Source organism: Bombina bombina, chromosome 3 (assembly GCF_027579735.1).
Source record: "Bombina bombina isolate aBomBom1 chromosome 3, aBomBom1.pri, whole genome shotgun sequence".
NCBI classification, from domain to species: Eukaryota; Metazoa; Chordata; class Amphibia; order Anura; family Bombinatoridae; genus Bombina; species Bombina bombina.
In genome coordinates, this window is record NC_069501.1 from 479,941,568 (window position 1) to 479,961,129 (window position 19,562).

General features: G+C 40.0%; 1 protein-coding gene across 3 annotated transcripts in view; it reads left to right on the forward strand.

Moving 5' to 3' along the window:
• Window positions 1-19,562, forward strand: part of BRPF3 (bromodomain and PHD finger containing 3) — a 222,169-nt gene that overhangs the window by 186,459 nt on the left and 16,148 nt on the right. For all 3 annotated transcript variants that reach the window (XM_053706812.1, XM_053706811.1, XM_053706814.1), the window contains 2 exons: window positions 2,134-2,228; window positions 2,336-2,493. In XM_053706812.1, coding sequence (XP_053562787.1) covers window positions 2,134-2,228; window positions 2,336-2,493 — 253 coding nt within the window. The remainder of the gene's footprint in view (window positions 1-2,133; window positions 2,229-2,335; window positions 2,494-19,562) is intronic.

Here is a 19,562-nt window from a genome sequence, read left to right on the forward strand (position 1 = left end):
AAAATTTGCATAAACATAGTCACATGTATGGAAGCTCTAAACAAATTCTCTAATCTACAGCTATAATATATTATAGAGATCCATAGTGATAAACTTCTAAAGGCTTTATAGGCCAAATATATATATATATATATATATATATATATATGTATATATATATATATATATATATATATATATATATGTATATATATATATATATATATATATATATATATATATAATGCAATGGCCAAGGGTGTAAACTAAAGTAGCAGACACATATTAAAGCCTTATTGCATAGCTCACACAATTGGGTACAGATATAGTTAGGTTATACATATATAGGTCTTGAAAGTCCCATATTGGGAGTCAGTCAGTAACCCACATCATCTCGCCAGGTTATGGTATTTGTATTGCCAAACATGATGAGTCTGAAGGGGGCCTTGGGAGTAAACCAGTACATCTGACCTTCTAGTGTTGCTAGAAAAAGAATCTCCCATTGCCGTCTGAACTTAGTAGACTTGAGCGTCTCAGGCGTTGGTTTCAGCTCAGGTTGTACCGCCTTAATGTCCTGGCATGACTCAAGCTGATCCAAAAAGGCCTCTGGTATAATCCCTCTCACTTCCAAAGGGTTGCTAGTTCCGCTAGGTCTCCTTCTCGTAGAGCCAACTCAGTTGTCGGCCTCCTGCTCTGTTCAGCATGGTCTTGGGCTATACTATAGGTTTTATTTTCCACTTTTTCCTGCAAATTTGCAGGTACCTCTGCAGTGTTTTCCCTGTCAGCAGCTATCTCCTCTGCCTGTGCTCCATTCACTCCCAGCATACTACATGTGGACAGCTTGCTCCACTCCTCTGCCCAGCAATCGTGAAGTTGTTCAAAGTGTTCGTCTTGTAGACAAATGACTGCTTTCAGGGATTCCCTCTCCATGTTCGCGAGGGGAGATCATATAAAGTGAAAGGTCTAGGCACGTTGTTAATGCGCTATTTCTTCTCAGTGTGGAGGGTAAGTCCGCAAGTGTGTAGTAAGGAGATTTCAGTTATACAGCAATGCAGGAGTCGCTAAGGTACAGAGGCACCATCACTATCTTTCTTGGGTTATGGGTCGATATTAGGGTCTCACTATTTAGCATATAGTAGCATTATTCGGCTAATAAACATATATTATTCCCGGAGCTCAAGTAATGTGCGTTCGACCAGCTCAAGTGTTAGCTCTGCCCCTCTCCCCCCCTTTTTTTTTTATTCAACACATACTCAATAACACGTGATCATTTTTGGAACAAGAACAAATAAAAATGTTGCAGAACAAACTGATTTAAACAATAAAGTTCAAAGAGGATTGCACTTAACCATTTTACTAATCAAGAGTAAAACTTGGTTAGAAGAGGGGTGATGCTTATAGACCTCATGCCTAAAAACAATATAATGGGCAAGTTTGATCAAGAGGCAAATGCCCTGATCGTTACAGGCTCACTCATTTGAGCCTGTAACTGATATTTATAAAGCAGCAATTTAAAACGCTGATTCATAAACTTCCTCGCCAATTTGGAGTTGTCGGATGAAAATCACCCCAGATTCATTTGATTGGGGTGATTGACCAGTCCTACTCCATCACCCCAATGCAATGTTAAATATGAGTAACAAATGTGCCCCGCAATCTGTGATCTAATGCGGACAGGTTCATAACAGATTGATAAATATTGCCCAATGTAGCTTCAAGTACTAGTAGGATTGTTTCTACAAACCTGTCCTTGACGAGAGAGATGACTATTAAATATGAAAAAGGAACATTCTTCCGTCTTTACAGTAGCCCAGAGGCAGGTCTGGTCTTGGTGAATTTGTTACTTCTGTGAGAGAAGAATTTATATGGTTTATATTGTTGACATGTGATACCCAAGTAAAATATTATTACACATTTTACAGAGTTTAAAATATTATGTTTTATTTGAAATTATGTTTCTAATGTCATAGCACATTTTAATATCCAAAAACTTAGTTCATCCTGCTAATCACAAAAATAAAAATTACTTTACTTTTCTTGTGTTTTTTCCCCCCAGAATTTCTTCCAATCTCTGTATATTTTTCATCCTTTTCTCTATTGTTACTATTCCTGCCTAACTTTAGTCATTTTTCTGCCCTCTTTCTACATCTACAGGAAGTCTCCTGATGTCTTACAATGGCTCCATGGAACTGGAACCACTTCAGCTGGTCTGGGCCAAGTGTCGTGGCTATCCATCTTATCCAGCTTTGGTAAGTGATAATTGATTTTGGAAGAGAAACAGTGGCAGGGAAAAATAGTGCTGTTGGCAGTATGGTAAAATGAAAGTAACAACTTATCTACTATCTATCTTTTTTAGATAATTGACCCAAAAATGCCGAGGGAAGGTTTGCTACACAATGGAATTCCCATTCCTGTACCACCTCTGGATGTCTTGAAGTTAGGAGAACAGAGACACCTAGAGGCTGTGGGCCAACAACTCTTCCTTGTTCTGTTCTTTGATAATAAAAGAACCTGGTAAGTTTTTTAAAATGACCTATAGAATTTTTTTCAGTATTCATATTTTACTTTACCCTAATAGTAGTATTCACCAGAGAAGATTAAGCCCCACTTTAAGGGAAATGAACAGAAACTTTAAAGCCCACCTTTTTATGTGTATAACACTCCTCCCTATCTTGCCACATACATTATTTGTTTTTTATCCTTTTCTATGGTCCATTATTCTTAGCTCTTTAGACTCTACTGTTCATTTTGTCCCCTCCCATTTTGAACAGATTACAGTTTATTTATATCCTTCTGCAGATACTCCAGAACTGCTAACAATACTCAAGATGAGGCCTAACTACTAATCTATAAAGTAGCATAAGAACCTATTCCTGATTCAAATACCTCTACTTATGCAACCAAGCATTCTAATGGCCTTACTCTCTGCATTACTGCATTGTCTACCAAATTTCAAATCACACATCCCGTTCCTCTTTTGTAAGTCAGAAAAGTGTAATTGAGTTTGTAATTAACTTTTAGATTTTTCTTGCTTAATCCATAATTTTGCACTTTGTGATATTGAACTTTAGATTTCAGTCATTTCTTCAATCCTCCAATTAGTATATAATTTTTAGAAGTTATCTATGACTCCTTTCATTACTGACTGACTATATACATGGGTGTCTTGTGTCCATAATCACAATGGCATTTACTCACTCAGACACTAGTGAAGGTCTTCTAGGGATAGTTTTTAGTTACATTTTTTTGGCCTTTAGTGGGATATCTATATCAGTCAGTCAGTCAGTCAGTCATATTAAGAAACATAAAGGCAAATCTGTGAGAAATATGAGCTCCTGCTATTCATTAAATAAATCCATACATAAATAAAGCATAATTAATAGGCATACATTGAACAGACTTCACACATTCATAGATTGTTACAGGCATGAGGAAAACAAGATTTCTCCAACATAGGTGTGTCCGGTCCACGGCGTCATCCTTACTTGTGGGATATTCTCTTCCCCAACAGGAAATGGCAAAGAGCCCAGCAAAGCTGGTCACATGATCCCTCCTAGGCTCCGCCTACCCCAGTCATTCTCTTTGCCGTTGTACAGGCAACATCTCCACGGAGATGGCTTAGAGTTTTTTAGTGTTTAACTGTAGTTTTTATTATTCAATCAAGAGTTTGTTATTTTGAAATAGTGCTGGTATGTACTATTTACTCAGAAACAGAAAAGAGATGAAGATTTCTGTTTGTATGAGGAAAATGATTTTAGCAACCGTCACTAAAATCCATGGCTGTTCCACACAGGACTGTTGAGAGCAATTAACTTCAGTTGGGGGAACAGTGAGCAGTCTCTTGCTGCTTGAGGTATGACACATTCTAACAAGACGATGTAATGCTGGAAGCTGTCATTTTCCCTATGGGATCCGGTAAGCCATGTTTATTACGATCGTAAATAAGGGCTTCACAAGGGCTTATTAAGACTGTAGACTTTTTCTGGGCTAAATCGATTCATTATTAACACATATTTAGCCTTGAGGAATCATTTTATTTGGGTATTTTGATATAATAATATCGGCAGGCACTGTTTTAGACACCTTATTCTTTAGGGGCTTTCCCAAAGCATAGGCAGAGCCTCATTTTCGCGCCGGTGTTGCGCACTTGTTTTTGAGAGGCATGGCATGCAGTCGCATGTGAGAGGAGCTCTGATACTTAGAAAAGACTTTCTGAAGGCGTCATTTGGTATCGTATTCCCCTTTGGGCTTGGTTGGGTCTCAGCAAAGCAGATACCAGGGACTGTAAAGGGGTTAAAGTTCAAAACGGCTCCGGTTCCGTTATTTTAAGGGTTAAAGCTTCCAAATTTGGTGTGCAATACTTTTAAGGCTTTAAGACACTGTGGTGAAAATTTGGTGAATTTTGAACAATTCCTTCATGTTTTTTCGCAATTGCAGTAATAAAGTGTGTTCAGTTTAAAATTTAAAGTGACAGTAACGGTTTTATTTTAAAACGTTTTTTGTACTTTGTTATCAAGTTTATGCCTGTTTAACATGTCTGAACTACCAGATAGACTGTGTTCTGAATGTGGGGAAGCCAGAATTCCTATTCATTTAAATAAATGTGATTTATGTGACAATGACAATGATGCCCAAGATGATTCCTCAAGTGAGGGGAGTAAGCATGGTACTGCATCATTCCCTCCTTCGTCTACACGAGTCTTGCCCACTCAGGAGGCCCCTAGTACATCTAGCGCGCCAATACTCCTTACTATGCAACAATTAACGGCTGTAATGGATAATTCTGTCAAAAACATTTTAGCCAAAATGAACACTTATCAGCGTAAGCGCGACTGCTCTGTTTTAGATACTGAAGAGCATGACGACGCTGATAATAATGTTTCTGAAGGGCCCCTAACCCAGTCTGATGGGGCCAGGGAGGTTTTGTCTGAGGGAGAAATTACTGATTCAGGGAACATTTCTCAACATGCTGAACCTGATGTGATTACATTTAAATTTAAGTTGGAACATCTCCGCATTCTGCTTAAGGAGGTATTATCCACTCTGGATGATTGTGACAAGTTGGTCATCCCAGAGAAACTATGTAAAATGGACAAGTTCCTAGAGGTGCCGGGGCTCCCAGAAGCTTTTCCTATACCCAAGCGGGTGGCGGACATTGTTAATAAAGAATGGGAAAGGCCCGGTATTCCTTTCGTCCCTCCCCCCATATTTAAAAAATTGTTTCCTATGGTCGACCCCAGAAAGGACTTATGGCAGACAGTCCCCAAGGTCGAGGGAGCGGTTTCCACTTTAAACAAACGCACCACTATACCCATAGAGGATAGTTGTGCTTTCAAAGATCCTATGGATAAAAAATTAGAAGGTTTGCTTAAAAAGATGTTTGTTCAGCAGGGTTACCTTCTACAACCAATTTCATGCGTTGTCCCTGTCGCTACAGCCGCATGTTTCTGGTTCGATGAGCTGATAAAGGCGGTCGATAGTGATTCTCCTCCTTATGAGGAGATTATGGACAGAATCAATGCTCTCAAATTGGCTAATTCTTTCACCCTAGACGCCACTTTGCAATTGGCTAGGTTAGCGGCTAAGAATTCTGGGTTTGCTATTGTGGCGCGCAGAGCGCTTTGGTTGAAATCTTGGTCGGCTGATGCGTCTTCCAAGAACAAGCTACTTAACATTCCTTTCAAGGGGAAAACGCTGTTTGGCCCTGACTTGAAAGAGATTATCTCTGATATCACTGGGGGTAAGGGCCACGCCCTTCCTCAGGATCGGCCTTTCAAGGCAAAAAATAAACCTAATTTTCGTCCCTTTCGTAGAAACGGACCAGCCCAAAGTGCTACGTCCTCTAAGCAAGAGGGTAATACTTCTCAAGCCAAGCCTGCTTGGAGACCAATGCAAGGCTGGAACAAGGGAAAGCAGGCCAAGAAACCTGCCACTGCTACCAAGACAGCATGAAATGTTGGCCCCCGATCCGGGACCGGATCTGGTGGGGGGCAGACTCTCTCTCTTCGCTCAGGCTTGGGCAAGAGATGTTCTGGATCCTTGGGCGCTAGAAATAGTCTCCCAAGGTTATCTTCTGGAATTCAAGGGGCTTCCCCCAAGGGGGAGGTTCCACAGGTCTCAGTTGTCTTCAGACCACATAAAAAGACAGGCATTCTTACATTGTGTAGAAGACCTGTTAAAAATGGGAGTGATTCATCCTGTTCCATTAAGAGAACAAGGGATGGGGTTCTACTCCAATCTGTTCATAGTTCCCAAAAAAGAGGGAACGTTCAGACCAATCTTAGATCTCAAGATCTTAAACAAGTTTCTCAAGGTTCCATCGTTCAAGATGGAAACCATTCGAACTATTCTTCCTTCCATCCAGGAAGGTCAATTCATGACCACGGTGGATTTAAAGGATGCGTATCTACATATTCCTATCCACAAGGAACATCATCGGTTCCTAAGGTTCGCATTCCTGGACAAGCATTACCAGTTCGTGGCGCTTCCTTTCGGATTAGCCACTGCTCCAAGGATTTTCACAAAGGTACTAGGGTCCCTTCTAGCTGTGCTAAGACCAAGGGGCATTGCTGTAGTACCTTATTTGGACGACATTCTGATTCAAGCGTCGTCCCTTCCTCAAGCAAAGGCTCACACGGACATAGTCCTGGCCTTTCTCAGATCTCACGGATGGAAAGTGAACGTGGAAAAGAGTTCTCTATCTCCGTCAACAAGGGTTCCCTTCTTGGGAACAATAATAGACTCCTTAGAAATGAGGATATTTCTGACAGAGGCCAGAAAAACAAAGCTTCTAGACTCTTGTCGGATACTTCATTCCGTTCCTCTTCCTTCCATAGCTCAGTGCATGGAAGTGATCGGGTTGATGGTAGCGGCAATGGACATAGTTCCTTTTGCGCGCATTCATCTAAGACCATTACAACTGTGCATGCTCAGTCAGTGGAATGGGGATTATACAGACTTGTCTCCGAAGATACAAGTAAATCAGAGGACCAGAGACTCACTCCGTTGGTGGCTGTCCCTGGACAACCTGTCACAAGGGATGACATTCCGCAGACCAGAGTGGGTCATTGTCACGACCGACGCCAGTCTGATGGGCTGGGGCGCGGTCTGGGGATCCCTGAAAGCTCAGGGTCTTTGGTCTCGGGAAGAATCTCTTCTACCGATAAATATTCTGGAACTGAGAGCGATATTCAATGCTCTCAAGGCTTGGCCTCAGCTAGCGAGGGCCAAGTTCATACGGTTTCAATCAGACAACATGACAACTGTTGCGTACATCAACCATCAGGGGGGAACAAGGAGTTCCCTAGCGATGGAAGAAGTGACCAAAATCATTCTATGGGCGGAGTCTCACTCCTGCCACCTGTCCGCTATCCACATCCTCAGGAGTGGAAAATTGGGAAGCGGATTTTCTGAGTCGTCAGACATTGCATCCGGGGGAGTGGGAACTCCATCCGGAAATCTTTGCCCAAGTCACTCAGCTGTGGGGCATTCCAGACATGGATCTGATGGCCTCTCGTCAGAACTTCAAAGTTCCTTGCTACGGGTCCAGATCCAGGGATCCCAAGGCGGCTCTAGTGGATGCACTAGTAGCACCTTGGACCTTCAAACTAGCTTATGTGTTCCCGCCGTTTCCTCTCATCCCCAGGCTGGTAGCCAGGATCAATCAGGAGAGGGCGTCGGTGATCTTGATAGCTCCTGCGTGGCCACGCAGGACTTGGTATGCAGATCTGGTGAATATGTCATCGGCTCCACCTTGGAAGCTACCTTTGAGACGAGACCTTCTTGTTCAGGGTCCGTTCGAACATCCGAACCTGGTTTCACTCCAGCTGACTGCTTGGAGATTGAACGCTTGATCTTATCGAAGCGAGGGTTCTCAGATTCTGTTATCGATACTCTTGTTCAGGCCAGAAAGCCTGTAACTAGAAAGATTTACCACAAAATTTGGAAAAAATATATCTGTTGGTGTGAATCTAAAGGATTCCCTTGGGACAAGGTTAAGATTCCTAAGATTCTATCCTTCCTTCAAGAAGGATTGGAAAAAGGATTATCTGCAAGTTCCCTGAAGGGACAGATTTCTGCCTTGTCTGTGTTACTTCACAAAAAGCTGGCAGCTGTGCCAGATGTTCAAGCCTTTGTTCAGGCTCTGGTTAGAATTAAGCCTGTTTACAAACCTTTGACTCCTCCTTGGAGTCTCAATTTAGTTCTTTCAGTTCTTCAGGGGGTTCCGTTTGAACCCTTACATTCCGTTGATATTAAGTTATTATCTTGGAAAGTTTTGTTTTTAGTTGCAATTTCTTCTGCTAGAAGAGTTTCAGAATTATCTGCTCTGCAGTGTTCTCCTCCTTATCTGGTGTTCCATGCAGATAAGGTGGTTTTACGTACTAAACCTGGTTTTCTTCCAAAAGTTGTTTCTAACAAAAACATTAACCAGGAGATTATCGTACCTTCTCTGTGTCCGAAACCAGTTTCAAAGAAGGAACGTTTGTTGCACAATTTGGATGTTGTTCGCGCTCTAAAATTCTATTTAGAAGCTACAAAGGATTTTAGACAAACATCTTCCTTGTTTGTTGTTTATTCCGGTAAAAGGAGAGGTCAAAAAGCAACTTCTACCTCTCTCTCTTTTTGGATTAAAAGCATCATCAGATTGGCTTACGAGACTGCCGGACGGCAGCCTCCCGAAAGAATCACAGCTCATTCCACTAGGGCTGTGGCTTCCACATGGGCCTTCAAGAACGAGGCTTCTGTTGATCAGATATGTAGGGCAGCGACTTGGTCTTCACTGCACACTTTTACCAAATTTTACAAGTTTGATACTTTTGCTTCTTCTGAGGCTATTTTTGGGAGAAAGGTTTTGCAAACCGTGGTGCCTTCCATTTAGGTGACCTGATTTGCTCCCTCCCTTCATCCGTGTCCTAAAGCTTTGGTATTGGTTCCCACAAGTAAGGATGACGCCGTGGACCGGACACACCTATGTTGGAGAAAACAGAATTTATGTTTACCTGATAAATTACTTTCTCCAACGGTGTGTCCGGTCCACGGCCCGCCCTGGTTTTTTTAATCAGGTCTGATAATTTATTTTCTTTAACTACAGTCACCACGGTACCATATGGTTTCTCCTATGCAAATATTCCTCCTTAACGTCGGTCGAATGACTGGGGTAGGCGGAGCCTAGGAGGGATCATGTGACCAGCTTTGCTGGGCTCTTTGCCATTTCCTGTTGGGGAAGAGAATATCCCACAAGTAAGGATGACGCCGTGGACCGGACACACCGTTGGAGAAAGTAATTTATCAGGTAAACTTAAATTCTGTTTTTAACTTACTGATTGTTTTTTTTCTCTCACAGTAATGATGTATTAAATGACCATCTCATACACTTGTTTGTGGATCTTGCCTGACGGAGGACAATTTTTTTACTCCTATGCTATCCTTATGTAATACTGTACTAGCAACTGGTAATATCACTGATACAAGTTTGAGCAAAATAATGATTTTATTAGTAAGAATAAATCTTGTTTTCAAATAAAAGGATTTCCAAGACTGTTCTGAACTTCAAATACTCAAAATAGTTCAGTTTATCAGATTTCATTCATATAGGTGGTGAGAGTCTACGATCCATTACTCCTGGGAATTACTCTTCCTTACCACTAGGAGGAGGCAAAGATTCCGAAACCTCAAGAGCCCTATAAAACCCCTCCCAAAATGAAGATGTTCATTTGATTCTTCAGAGACAGGGGTTTTCAGTCTATATTGTGGCCCCGTTTCCCCTCAGTGTACAATGCTTGTCAGGGGGATGAATTTGGGGTATGATTTGTGATTCTTTTTTCACCTCATGGGAAATTTATCATAAATTTTCCATAATTGGTTGTAGGGACTTGTCTTTTGCCCCCCCCCCCCCCCCCCCATGGATCTACTATAAACTCCTATTTCATAAATCTCTGCTGATATGTTTCAGTACTGGTCTGGCTGTCTGATGCTTATTTGCTGGTGGAAAAGTGTCTTGGTAAGTATAAGTTTTAAGTTCTGTTATGGGCACTTATGATATATATATATATGTATATATATATATATATATATATATGTGTATATATATATATATACATACATATATATTTGCTAATATATATTACCCTGGGTCATAATCCTTTACATTATTCCCCTTGCTGTTTTGCGTGCTTAGTTTTAATTTTTGTGCGTCGGCCTTCAGGGTTTGGCGTCAGGGTTGCACATGCCGGGTTTACTCTTGTCTGGTTAGCGCATATTCCTTTAGTGTGTTTTAATTATTTTTGCACTTAAGCTGGTTAAAGCATGTCGGGTTAGCTAACGTAACTTTCGGTTATTTGCACGTCTGGTTTTGGTGCGTTAAATACTTTTTTTAGCTGTCAGATTTTTTTGCACATTTTTCTAGAGCATTTTCTCTCCTTTGGATGTGTTGTTAATGTCTCCTGCTTTGTTTTGCTGTTCGTCTTTGCGCACATTGTACCTGTAAGTATTTATATTAAAAGCTACTTACGGGGTAAGATATTTACATTCCTCAAGAGCTTTTTTAAGGGGGTTATAGTGTTTATTGCTTTACTTTGTCAAATGCATTAATGGAGCTGTCTGACTCTGTTCCTAAATCTACCCTAGAAGCCGATCCTTCTGAACACCTTGCTACTGTTATTAGGTGTGCTTATTGTAAAAGAGCTGAGGTACCTGCTCCAGCTCATTTATGTGACTAATGTTTAAATTTATTAATGCAATCAGACCAACCTAATGCTGCTTCTTTGAGTATTATTCCTCCTTCTGTTTGTTCATTACAGGAGAATGTTAATGATGTTTCACCCAGTATGAAAAAGACAGCAGTTTCTGCTGGAGGCTCTTCCGTCTTCAAACAAGCCTACAATGTCAGTTCAAAATTCACCTTCTACTATGAAGGCAGGTGAAGTTTTACTCTGGTAACGAGGAATCTTCATCTGATGTTCAACCTGATATTTCCTTTTTTTGATTTTTAAACTTGAACATATATATATATTTTTAAGGTCTTACTTTAGGGGCTAGAGACCCTAAGATTTCTGATGATAAACCTTGTAATCGATTAAATTCAGTTTTTAGGACTGTTGTTAAACTCCCTCAAGTTTTTCCTATTCCTCATGCGGTCTCTAACATGATTTCTAGGGAATGGTCTAAGCCAGGTAATTAATTTGATCCTTCTGCAAAGTTTAAAAATGATATACTTTACCTGCTGCTAATGTTGAATTGTGGAAAACTGTTTCTAAGGTTGATGGGGCCATTTCCATTATAGCTAAAAGTACTACTATCCTTCTGGAAGATAGTGCCTCTTTTAAGGGCACACTGTATAGAAAATTAGAGTCTTTTCATAAAAGGGCCTTTTTACAAGCCATTTCTATAGCTGATGTGGCTGACACTTCTGATGACTCTGTCAGTGAAAATCATGTGGGTCTACTTAAAAATGTTGATTCTTTTATTTGTGATGCTGTGTTTGATATTATGAAGATTAATATTAAAAAGCATGTCTTTTGACAATCCTTGCCAGGAAAGCCTTGTGGCTTAAATCCTGGTCTGCTGACATGTGTCAAAATCCAGATTGTCTCTTTCCTTTCATGGAAAAACTGTTTTGGTTTTGATTAAGGTTCTATTATATCTTCTCTTACTGGAGGTAAAGGGGCTTTTCTTCCTCAAATCTAAAGCTTACAATTGTTTTTTGTTCCTTTCCTCAGAATAAGTAACAGAAGCAAGGCACCTCTGGCCCAGTCTAGAGGTCTAGTGCTAACTAGAACAAGTCAAAACAGGGTAAGAAATATATCTCTACTCCCAAATCTGCTTGAAGGTGCAGCCCCCGATCCAGAAGTTTTGGTAGGGGGCCTATTTCAGAAGGTTTGGCATCAGTCTGTTTCAGATCCCTGTGTTCTGAATATAGTCTTCCACGGATTATGAATGGAATTCAGAACAAGGCCTCCAAGAGGAAGGTTTTTTTCTGTCCAATGTTCCAAGGAATCCTTTAAAAGCGCAAGCTTTTTTCTAGTCTGTCTCAGATATAGAAGCTATGGAAGTGACTGTACCAGTTATTTTACCGGAACAGGGGATGGGATTTTATTCAAATCTTTTTATTGTTCCAAAGAAGGAAGCTACTTTCAGATCAGTTCTAGATCTGAAAGCTCTGAACAAGTTTGTAAGGATTCCATCTTTCAAAACTGAAACTATTTAGACTATTTGTTCAACAAGGTCAGTTTATGTCCACAATAGATTTAAAGGATGCTTATCTTCATGTTCCTTTTCACATGTTTTTCTTTTCAGTTTGTTGCTTTACCAGTTTGGTCTGGCTACGGCTTCATGAATATTCACAAAATTTCTGGGTGCCCTATTGTCTGTGATCAGAACTCAAGGTATTGCAGTGTTTCTTTACCTGTAAGACATCTTGGTTAAAGCTCCGTCTTTTTCTTTAGCAGAATCCCACACCAACTGACTATTGCTGTTTCTTCAACATAGTTGGAGGTTCAATTTTCCAAAAAGTGCTTTGATTCTTCAGACAAAGTTAACCTTTTTGAGTTTTCAAATAGATTAATTTTACATGAGTCTTTCTCTAACAGAACAGAGAAAGTAGAGATTGGTGTCAGCTTATCTGAACCTTCAGTCCCTCTCTTTCCCATCTTGCTCTTTGTATGGAAGTTCTAGGTCATATGATTGCAGCTTTAGGTGCAATTCTGTTTGCTCGTTTTCATATGAGACCACTTCAGCTTTGCTTCATCAGTGGTGCCGAGATTATACTCAGCTGTCTTAAAAAAGATATTTTGACTCCCAGTACAAGTCAGTCTCTAACTGGCTGGATCATTAGTTTATTATTCAGGGGGCTTCTTTTGCTCATCCTACCTGGACTGTAATCACTACATATGCAAGTCTCTCATGTTGAGGAGCTGTTTGGGTGTCTCTGAGAGCACAGGGAGTTTGGGATCCTCAGGAGGCAATTATACCAATGTTCTAGAACTAATTTGAGGGCTCTTTAAGCTTAGCCTCTGTTGAAAATAGAATCTAATTTCCCTTTTCAGACAAACAATGTCACAGCAGTAGCGTATGTCAACCATCATAGGGGACTTACAGTTCGATAGTCATGAGGTAAGTGTCTCAAATTATCTTATGGGCAGAAACCAATTCTTTAGTCTCTGCAAATCATATTCCAGGAGTGAGCAACTGGGAAGCGGACTGTCTCAGTCATCAGTCTCTACGTCCAGGTGATTGGTCTCTTCACCAGGATGTGTATAATCAGATTGTGGATCTTTAGAGTCTCCCAAAGATAGATCTGATGGCTTCCCGTTTGAACAACAAACTTCCCAGGTACTTTGTGAGGTCCAGGGATGCTCTAGTACCTCCTTGGTCATTTCAGCTTGCTTATCTTTTTCCTCCTCTGGTACTTCTACCCAGAGAGATCTCCAAGATAAGCCTAAAGAAATCTTCAGTAATCATGATTGCCCCAGATTGGACTCACAAGATTTAGTATGCAGATCTGGTTCAGATGTCCAGCTACTCTCCTTTTGCCTCTTCCTCTACGATCTGACCTTCTGTCTCAAGTTCTGTTTTTCCACCCAGACCTCAAGTCTCTGAACTTGTTGGCATGGAAATTGAACGGTTAGTCCTTAGACATAGAGGTTTCTCTGATTTAGTGATTGAACATTTAAAGGGACACTGAACCCAATTTTTTTTCTTTTGTGATTCAGATAGAGCATGCAATTTTAAGCAACTTTCTAATTTACTCTTATCAAATTTTCTTCATTCTCTTGGTATCTTTATTTGAAAAGCAAGAATATAAGTTTAGATGCCGGCTCATTTTTGGTGAACAACCTGGGTGGTCCTTGCTGATTGGACAGCACCAACAAACAAGTGATGTCCAGTGTACTGAACCAAAAATTGACTGGCTCCTTAGCTTAAATACCTTCTTTTTCAAATAAAAATAGTAAGATAATGAATAAAAATTGATATTAAGAGTAAATTAGAAAGCTGCTTAAAATTGCATGCTCTATCTGAATCACGAAAGAAAATTTAGATTCAGTGTCCCTTTAATTCAGGCCCGTAACTAAGAAATTTATTGTAAGGTCTAGAAGTCCTTTATTTCTTGTTTTTTTCCTGGCATTCTTTCAGAATGCCCAGGATTCTGCAGTTTCTACAGGATGGTCTCAATAAGGGTTTATCTGCTAGTTCTCTGAAGGGGCAGATTTCTGCCCCTACAGTCTTGTCTCATAGGAAGATTGCTAATCTTCCTGATATTCATAGTTTTGTTCAGGCTTTGGTTCGTATTAAACCTGTAATCAAGCCAATTTCTCCTCCATGGAATCTTAACTTGGTGTTAAGGGTTTTGCAGTCCTTCCTAAAACCAGAAAAGTGAATGAACAAACTATAAAAAAAACATAATTTATCCTTACTTAATAAATTAATTTCTTTCATAGTGGCGAGAGTCCACGAGACCGCACGGTTTGTTTTTTAAGTTTAGTATGTTAATTTGCAAATCTTTTTTCCCCTGCTCTTAAATTAAGGCATTTGTAAGGTGGGGGGAGTTTTATAAAGCTCTTGGGGTTTGGGAATCTTTTGCTCCTTCCAGTGGTAAGGAAGAGTAAATCCCAGAAATAATGGATGGTGGACTTTCACCACCATAAAAGAAATTAATTTATCAGGTAAGCATAAATAATGTTTTCTTACCTCACTCAGATCATTACCCCAGGTTTTTATCCAACAGATTGTATATGAACAATCAAACATGGTACTGTACTCACACTGGTGACACTTATTAATAAATGCTCCTTCCCCTTTTTCAGGTGATATTATAGCCTTCTTCTCATACTTGATACTATACTTTATATACTGTCCACTAGGCAAAGATGAATGGCACCATTAAAATACACTTTGACTTATATGAAATCACCTTCTTTCATAAAATGTCAAGAGCCCATCACAAGATATCACATGGCATTGCACTCCAGTCCACTAAGAGGAGGCAAAAACACTCCTACGTACCAGAGTTTTAATCCCTAACACTCTTCCATAATTTCTTAGTTAATTTTTGCCTCCAAGATGAAGTGAGATGAATTCTGAAGTGCTGATCTGCATGTCGTTGATGGGGGTTTTATAACCAATCTGAGACTCATTCCCCCCTATGAAGGACAGAGGGGAATACAAGAGTTTAAGCCAGGGAGCTAAAATCTTCCAGTGTGAAATTTTCCATTGTGGAAATGTCACCGGCTTACCGGGTAAAATGCAAATTTATTTGCAAGTCCCCATGGTCTACAGTATGTTGTTCCTTGTGTGATACACAGCACTCTCTAGGTGAAAAGTGGATTTATCTGCCAATCCCCTTGCTTGTTTATGCTATTTCTTGTGAGATCCTTGGCACTGGGCTTGTACTGCCTCGATTTGGGCCCGGTTACTAGAAGAAGCTGTGTGCAGCCGAGATAAACAAAGTAGAAATTGTGCTCACATGTAAGTACAATGGACCGTCATAGCCCATGCTATTGGCATAGTCATGTGTACATGTTTAACATAGCCTGGGGACAAAGGCATATGCACAACATAACATCTATAACTCAAGGCACTCAAAAATGGGTTACTGTCACTTTAAATGTAATGCTTTAGTGCACTCAGGAGTCACCAGAGACTATCTGACAGCTATCGGTACTCACTGGTGCATGCACTGAGGATCTCAATGCTGATTTTGCAGGTATTTAGTCAGGAGACCTGGAACTTCAGGGGTCAACATTCTAGCACAGTTTTTAGCTCATCTTCCTGCTTCCTCTTCAGTGCAGTAGCGATCATCTCAAGAAGGGAGAAATTCTAAGGACCAGTGGAGGGTTACACAGACTAGTGCAAATTCCATTATTCTAATCCCTTAGTTGTTGGCCTTAATTTAATGTATCTATATATTCCAATTATTTTCATTAAAGTGACAATACACACTGTAACCCTTACTGTGATGTCCGTTGTACATTGTGGCATTACTATATTTGTGCAACCCTTCGTGGGTTAACTAATGTGTACCTTTATACTGTTTCTGTTCTCCAATCTGTCTCAGATATTCAGCATCTATCCTTTTTGTTTTCCTCTCTAATTTATTATGGAGCATATTGTTGCAGTTTAGGTCTCCAGATAATATGATGACCCCCTGGGAGGTACTATCTACTAATAATTTATCCCATTGCCAACTATGTTTACTATGCATAGATTAGGGCTGCAACTAACGATTATTTTCATAATCGATTAATCGGCCGATTATTTTTTCGATTAATCGGATGAAAAATAAATTCATTTTTTCCTATATTTAAAATAAAATCCACATACTGAGTGTTATAAATATAAACTTTCGACTAAAACTTTACATTAACACAACTGTTGGTTCAATTTTGTATGCAGCAGAACAATTTTTTATAATTAAGCAAAACAAAACCACAAACTGTTTGAAAAGAGGTAGAACTAGTAAGAGGGAGACTATCACTGTTTATAACATTCTGTTATTCACTCTTTCAGAAACTTTGCATTGAAATGCAAAAATGTCAACATGTCCACATGCTCCTGGCTGAGGCTGGCTCTCTTTTTTGCAGCTATTTTGCCTGCAGCAGAGAAAATGCGCTCAGATGGTGTTAAGGTGCCTGAGATGCATAAATAGGGTTTTGACAATTTAACCAAGGTGTGCTATTCATCTTTGTTAGTTCTCCACCAATGCAAGGGGCCTCTCAACAAAGTAAGCCTGGACTTCATTTTAACATAAAAATATCTTGAATAACTATATGCAGTGGTAAATAACCAGCTATAAGGTTAGGAGGAAAAGTATCTAGTCCACTCTTAAAATAACAGATATATACTTAGAGGTTGAATTTAGTACATATCCCAATTAATTAAAAATAGAAAGAAAAAAAAAAAGCTTTACACATTTATCTATAATGTACATATAATCAGCAATAGCAAGCGATCTGCTAAAAATTGTGCAAACAAGTAATAATGACATCAATTCATATAACAAATGCCATCAATCTAGGACTAGGTTTAAATTACAAGCTGGGCACTATATCATGCAAAGCACAGTCCCAAATCACCTGATTTTATATAAACAATCCAAATTATGACTCCTATTTTATTTCTGGGTTGCACATAACACAGGAGTAGTTATAAACTTAAAAAGAAACTTATAGTGTCCAGAAAAAGTGAAAAGTAAAATGTCTGTAGACATCCTTTAGGCTAAGGGCATAACTATAAAACACAATACCATGTGCATAAGCTTATTGGAGTAAATCAGCTGGTGTTGTGCACAGACCAACTAATTGCAAACCAACTAATAGATTATGAGATTCGTTGACAACTATTTTCATAATCGATTATTATTGATTATGCCGATTAGTTGTTGCAGCTCTAGTATAGATGTTTTGGTGTTTCTCCCTGCTCAATTGTGTACCACATATGCTGTGTCTGTCAAATTCTAGACTGGGTCTAGCAGCGCTGCCTCTAAAGAACTTTGACCCAAATGTTATTTAACCCCTTAATGACCACAGCACTTTTCCATTTTTTGTCCGTTTGGGACCAAGGCTATTTTTACATTTCTGCGGTGTTTGTGTTTAGCTGTAATTTTCCTCTTACTCATTTACTGTACCCACACATATTATATACCGTTTTTCTCGCCATTAAATGGACTTTCTAAAAATACCATTATTTTCATCATATCTTATAATTTACTATAAAAAAATTATAAAATATGAGGAAAAAATGGAAAAAAACACACTTTTTCTAACTTTGACCCCCAAAATCTGTTACACATCTACAACCACCAAAAAACACCCATGCTAAATAGTTTCTAAATTTTGTCCTGAGTTTAGAAATACCCAATGTTTACATCTGCTTTGCTTTTTTTGTAAGTTATAGGGCCATAAATATAAGTAGCACTTTGCTATTTCCAAACCATTATTTTTCAAAATTAGCGCTAGTTACATTAGAACACTAATATCTTTCAGGAATCTCTGAATATCCATTGACATGTATATATTTTTTTTTAGTAGACATCCCAAAGTATTGATCTAGGCCCATTTTGGTATATTTCATGCCACCATTTCACCGCCAAATGTGATTAAATACAAAAAATTGTTCACTTTTTCACAAATTTTTTCACAAACTTTTGGTTTCTCACTGAAATTATTTACAAACAGCTTGTGCAATTATGGCTCAAATTATTGTAAATTCTTCTCTGGGATCCCCTTTGTTCAGAAATAGCAGACTTATATGGCTTTGGCGTTGCTTTTTGGTAATTAGAAGGCCGCTAAATGCCACTGTGCACCACACGTGTATTATGCCCAGCAGTGAAGGGGTTAATTAGGGAGCATGTAGGGAGCTTTTAGGGGTAATTTTAGCTTTAGTGTAGTAGACAACCCCAAGTATTGATCTAGGCCAATTTTGGTAAATTTCATGCCACCATTTCACCGCCAAATGCGATCAAATTAAAAAAAACGTTAAATTTTTCACAATTTTAGGTTTCTCACTGAAATCATTTACAAACAGCTTGTGCAATTATGGCACAAATAGTTGTAAATGCTTCTCTGGGATCCCCTTGGTTCAGAAATAGCAGACATATATGGCTTTGGCGTTGCTTTGTGGTAATTAGACGGCCGCCAAATGCCGCTGCGCATCACACGTGTATTATGGCTAGTGATGGGGTTAATTATGTAGCTTGTAGGCAGCTTGCAGGGTTAATTTTAGCTTTAGTGTAGAGCTCAGCCTCCCACCTAAAACATCAGACCCCCTGATCCCTCCCAAACAGCTCTCTTCCCTCCCCCACCCCACAATTGTTTTTTGTTTTTTTTATTGCCCGTCTCTGTAGTGTAGCTCCCCCCCCCCCAGACCAACCCCCCACCCCTTCCAGAACCCTTAGATGATAATTTATTTTTTAAAAAATTTGTTTTTTTTTTAACGTTTCTTAACTTTTTTTTCTGCAGTGTAGCGGTTCCCTCCCGCTCCCGCCCCGTGCACGTGCCCGCCCGCCACCCCCCGTGCACGCGCGAATGCTCCCGTGCGCTCCCCCGTCTGTCCCGCCCCCCTCCACTCCACTCGGCACATCGATGGCCGCCCACCCGCCTCCCAGACTTGCTCCCACCCACCAACGATACCGGCCACCGATGTCCGGTGCAGAGAGGGCCACAGAGTGGCTCTCTCTGCATCGGATGGCCAAGGGGGGTTATTGCAGGATGCCTCGATATCGAGGCATCACTGCAATAACCGGAAAGCAGCTGGAAGCGAGCAGGATCGCTTCCAGCTGCTTTCCAGACCAAGGACGTACGCCACACGTCCTCGGTCGTTAACTGTATTTTTTTTGAGGACGTGTGGCGTACGTCCTTGGTCGTTAAGGGGTTAATATATAAAATTGCTATACTGAGTTAATGGCTGCCATGCTTCCAGCAGTTTATTGCAGACTCATGCAAGGGTTTGACAGTGGTCCCCCACAGGCTCTTAGCTCTTCTGGGACATCTCTAAGAAGTGACCCTATTAAATACCCCACATAGCTTTAATTTTAGAATGAAGCATTTCCATTCCCTGTTAAGGGAAGTTTTTTTTGCCTCAGAAGTTAA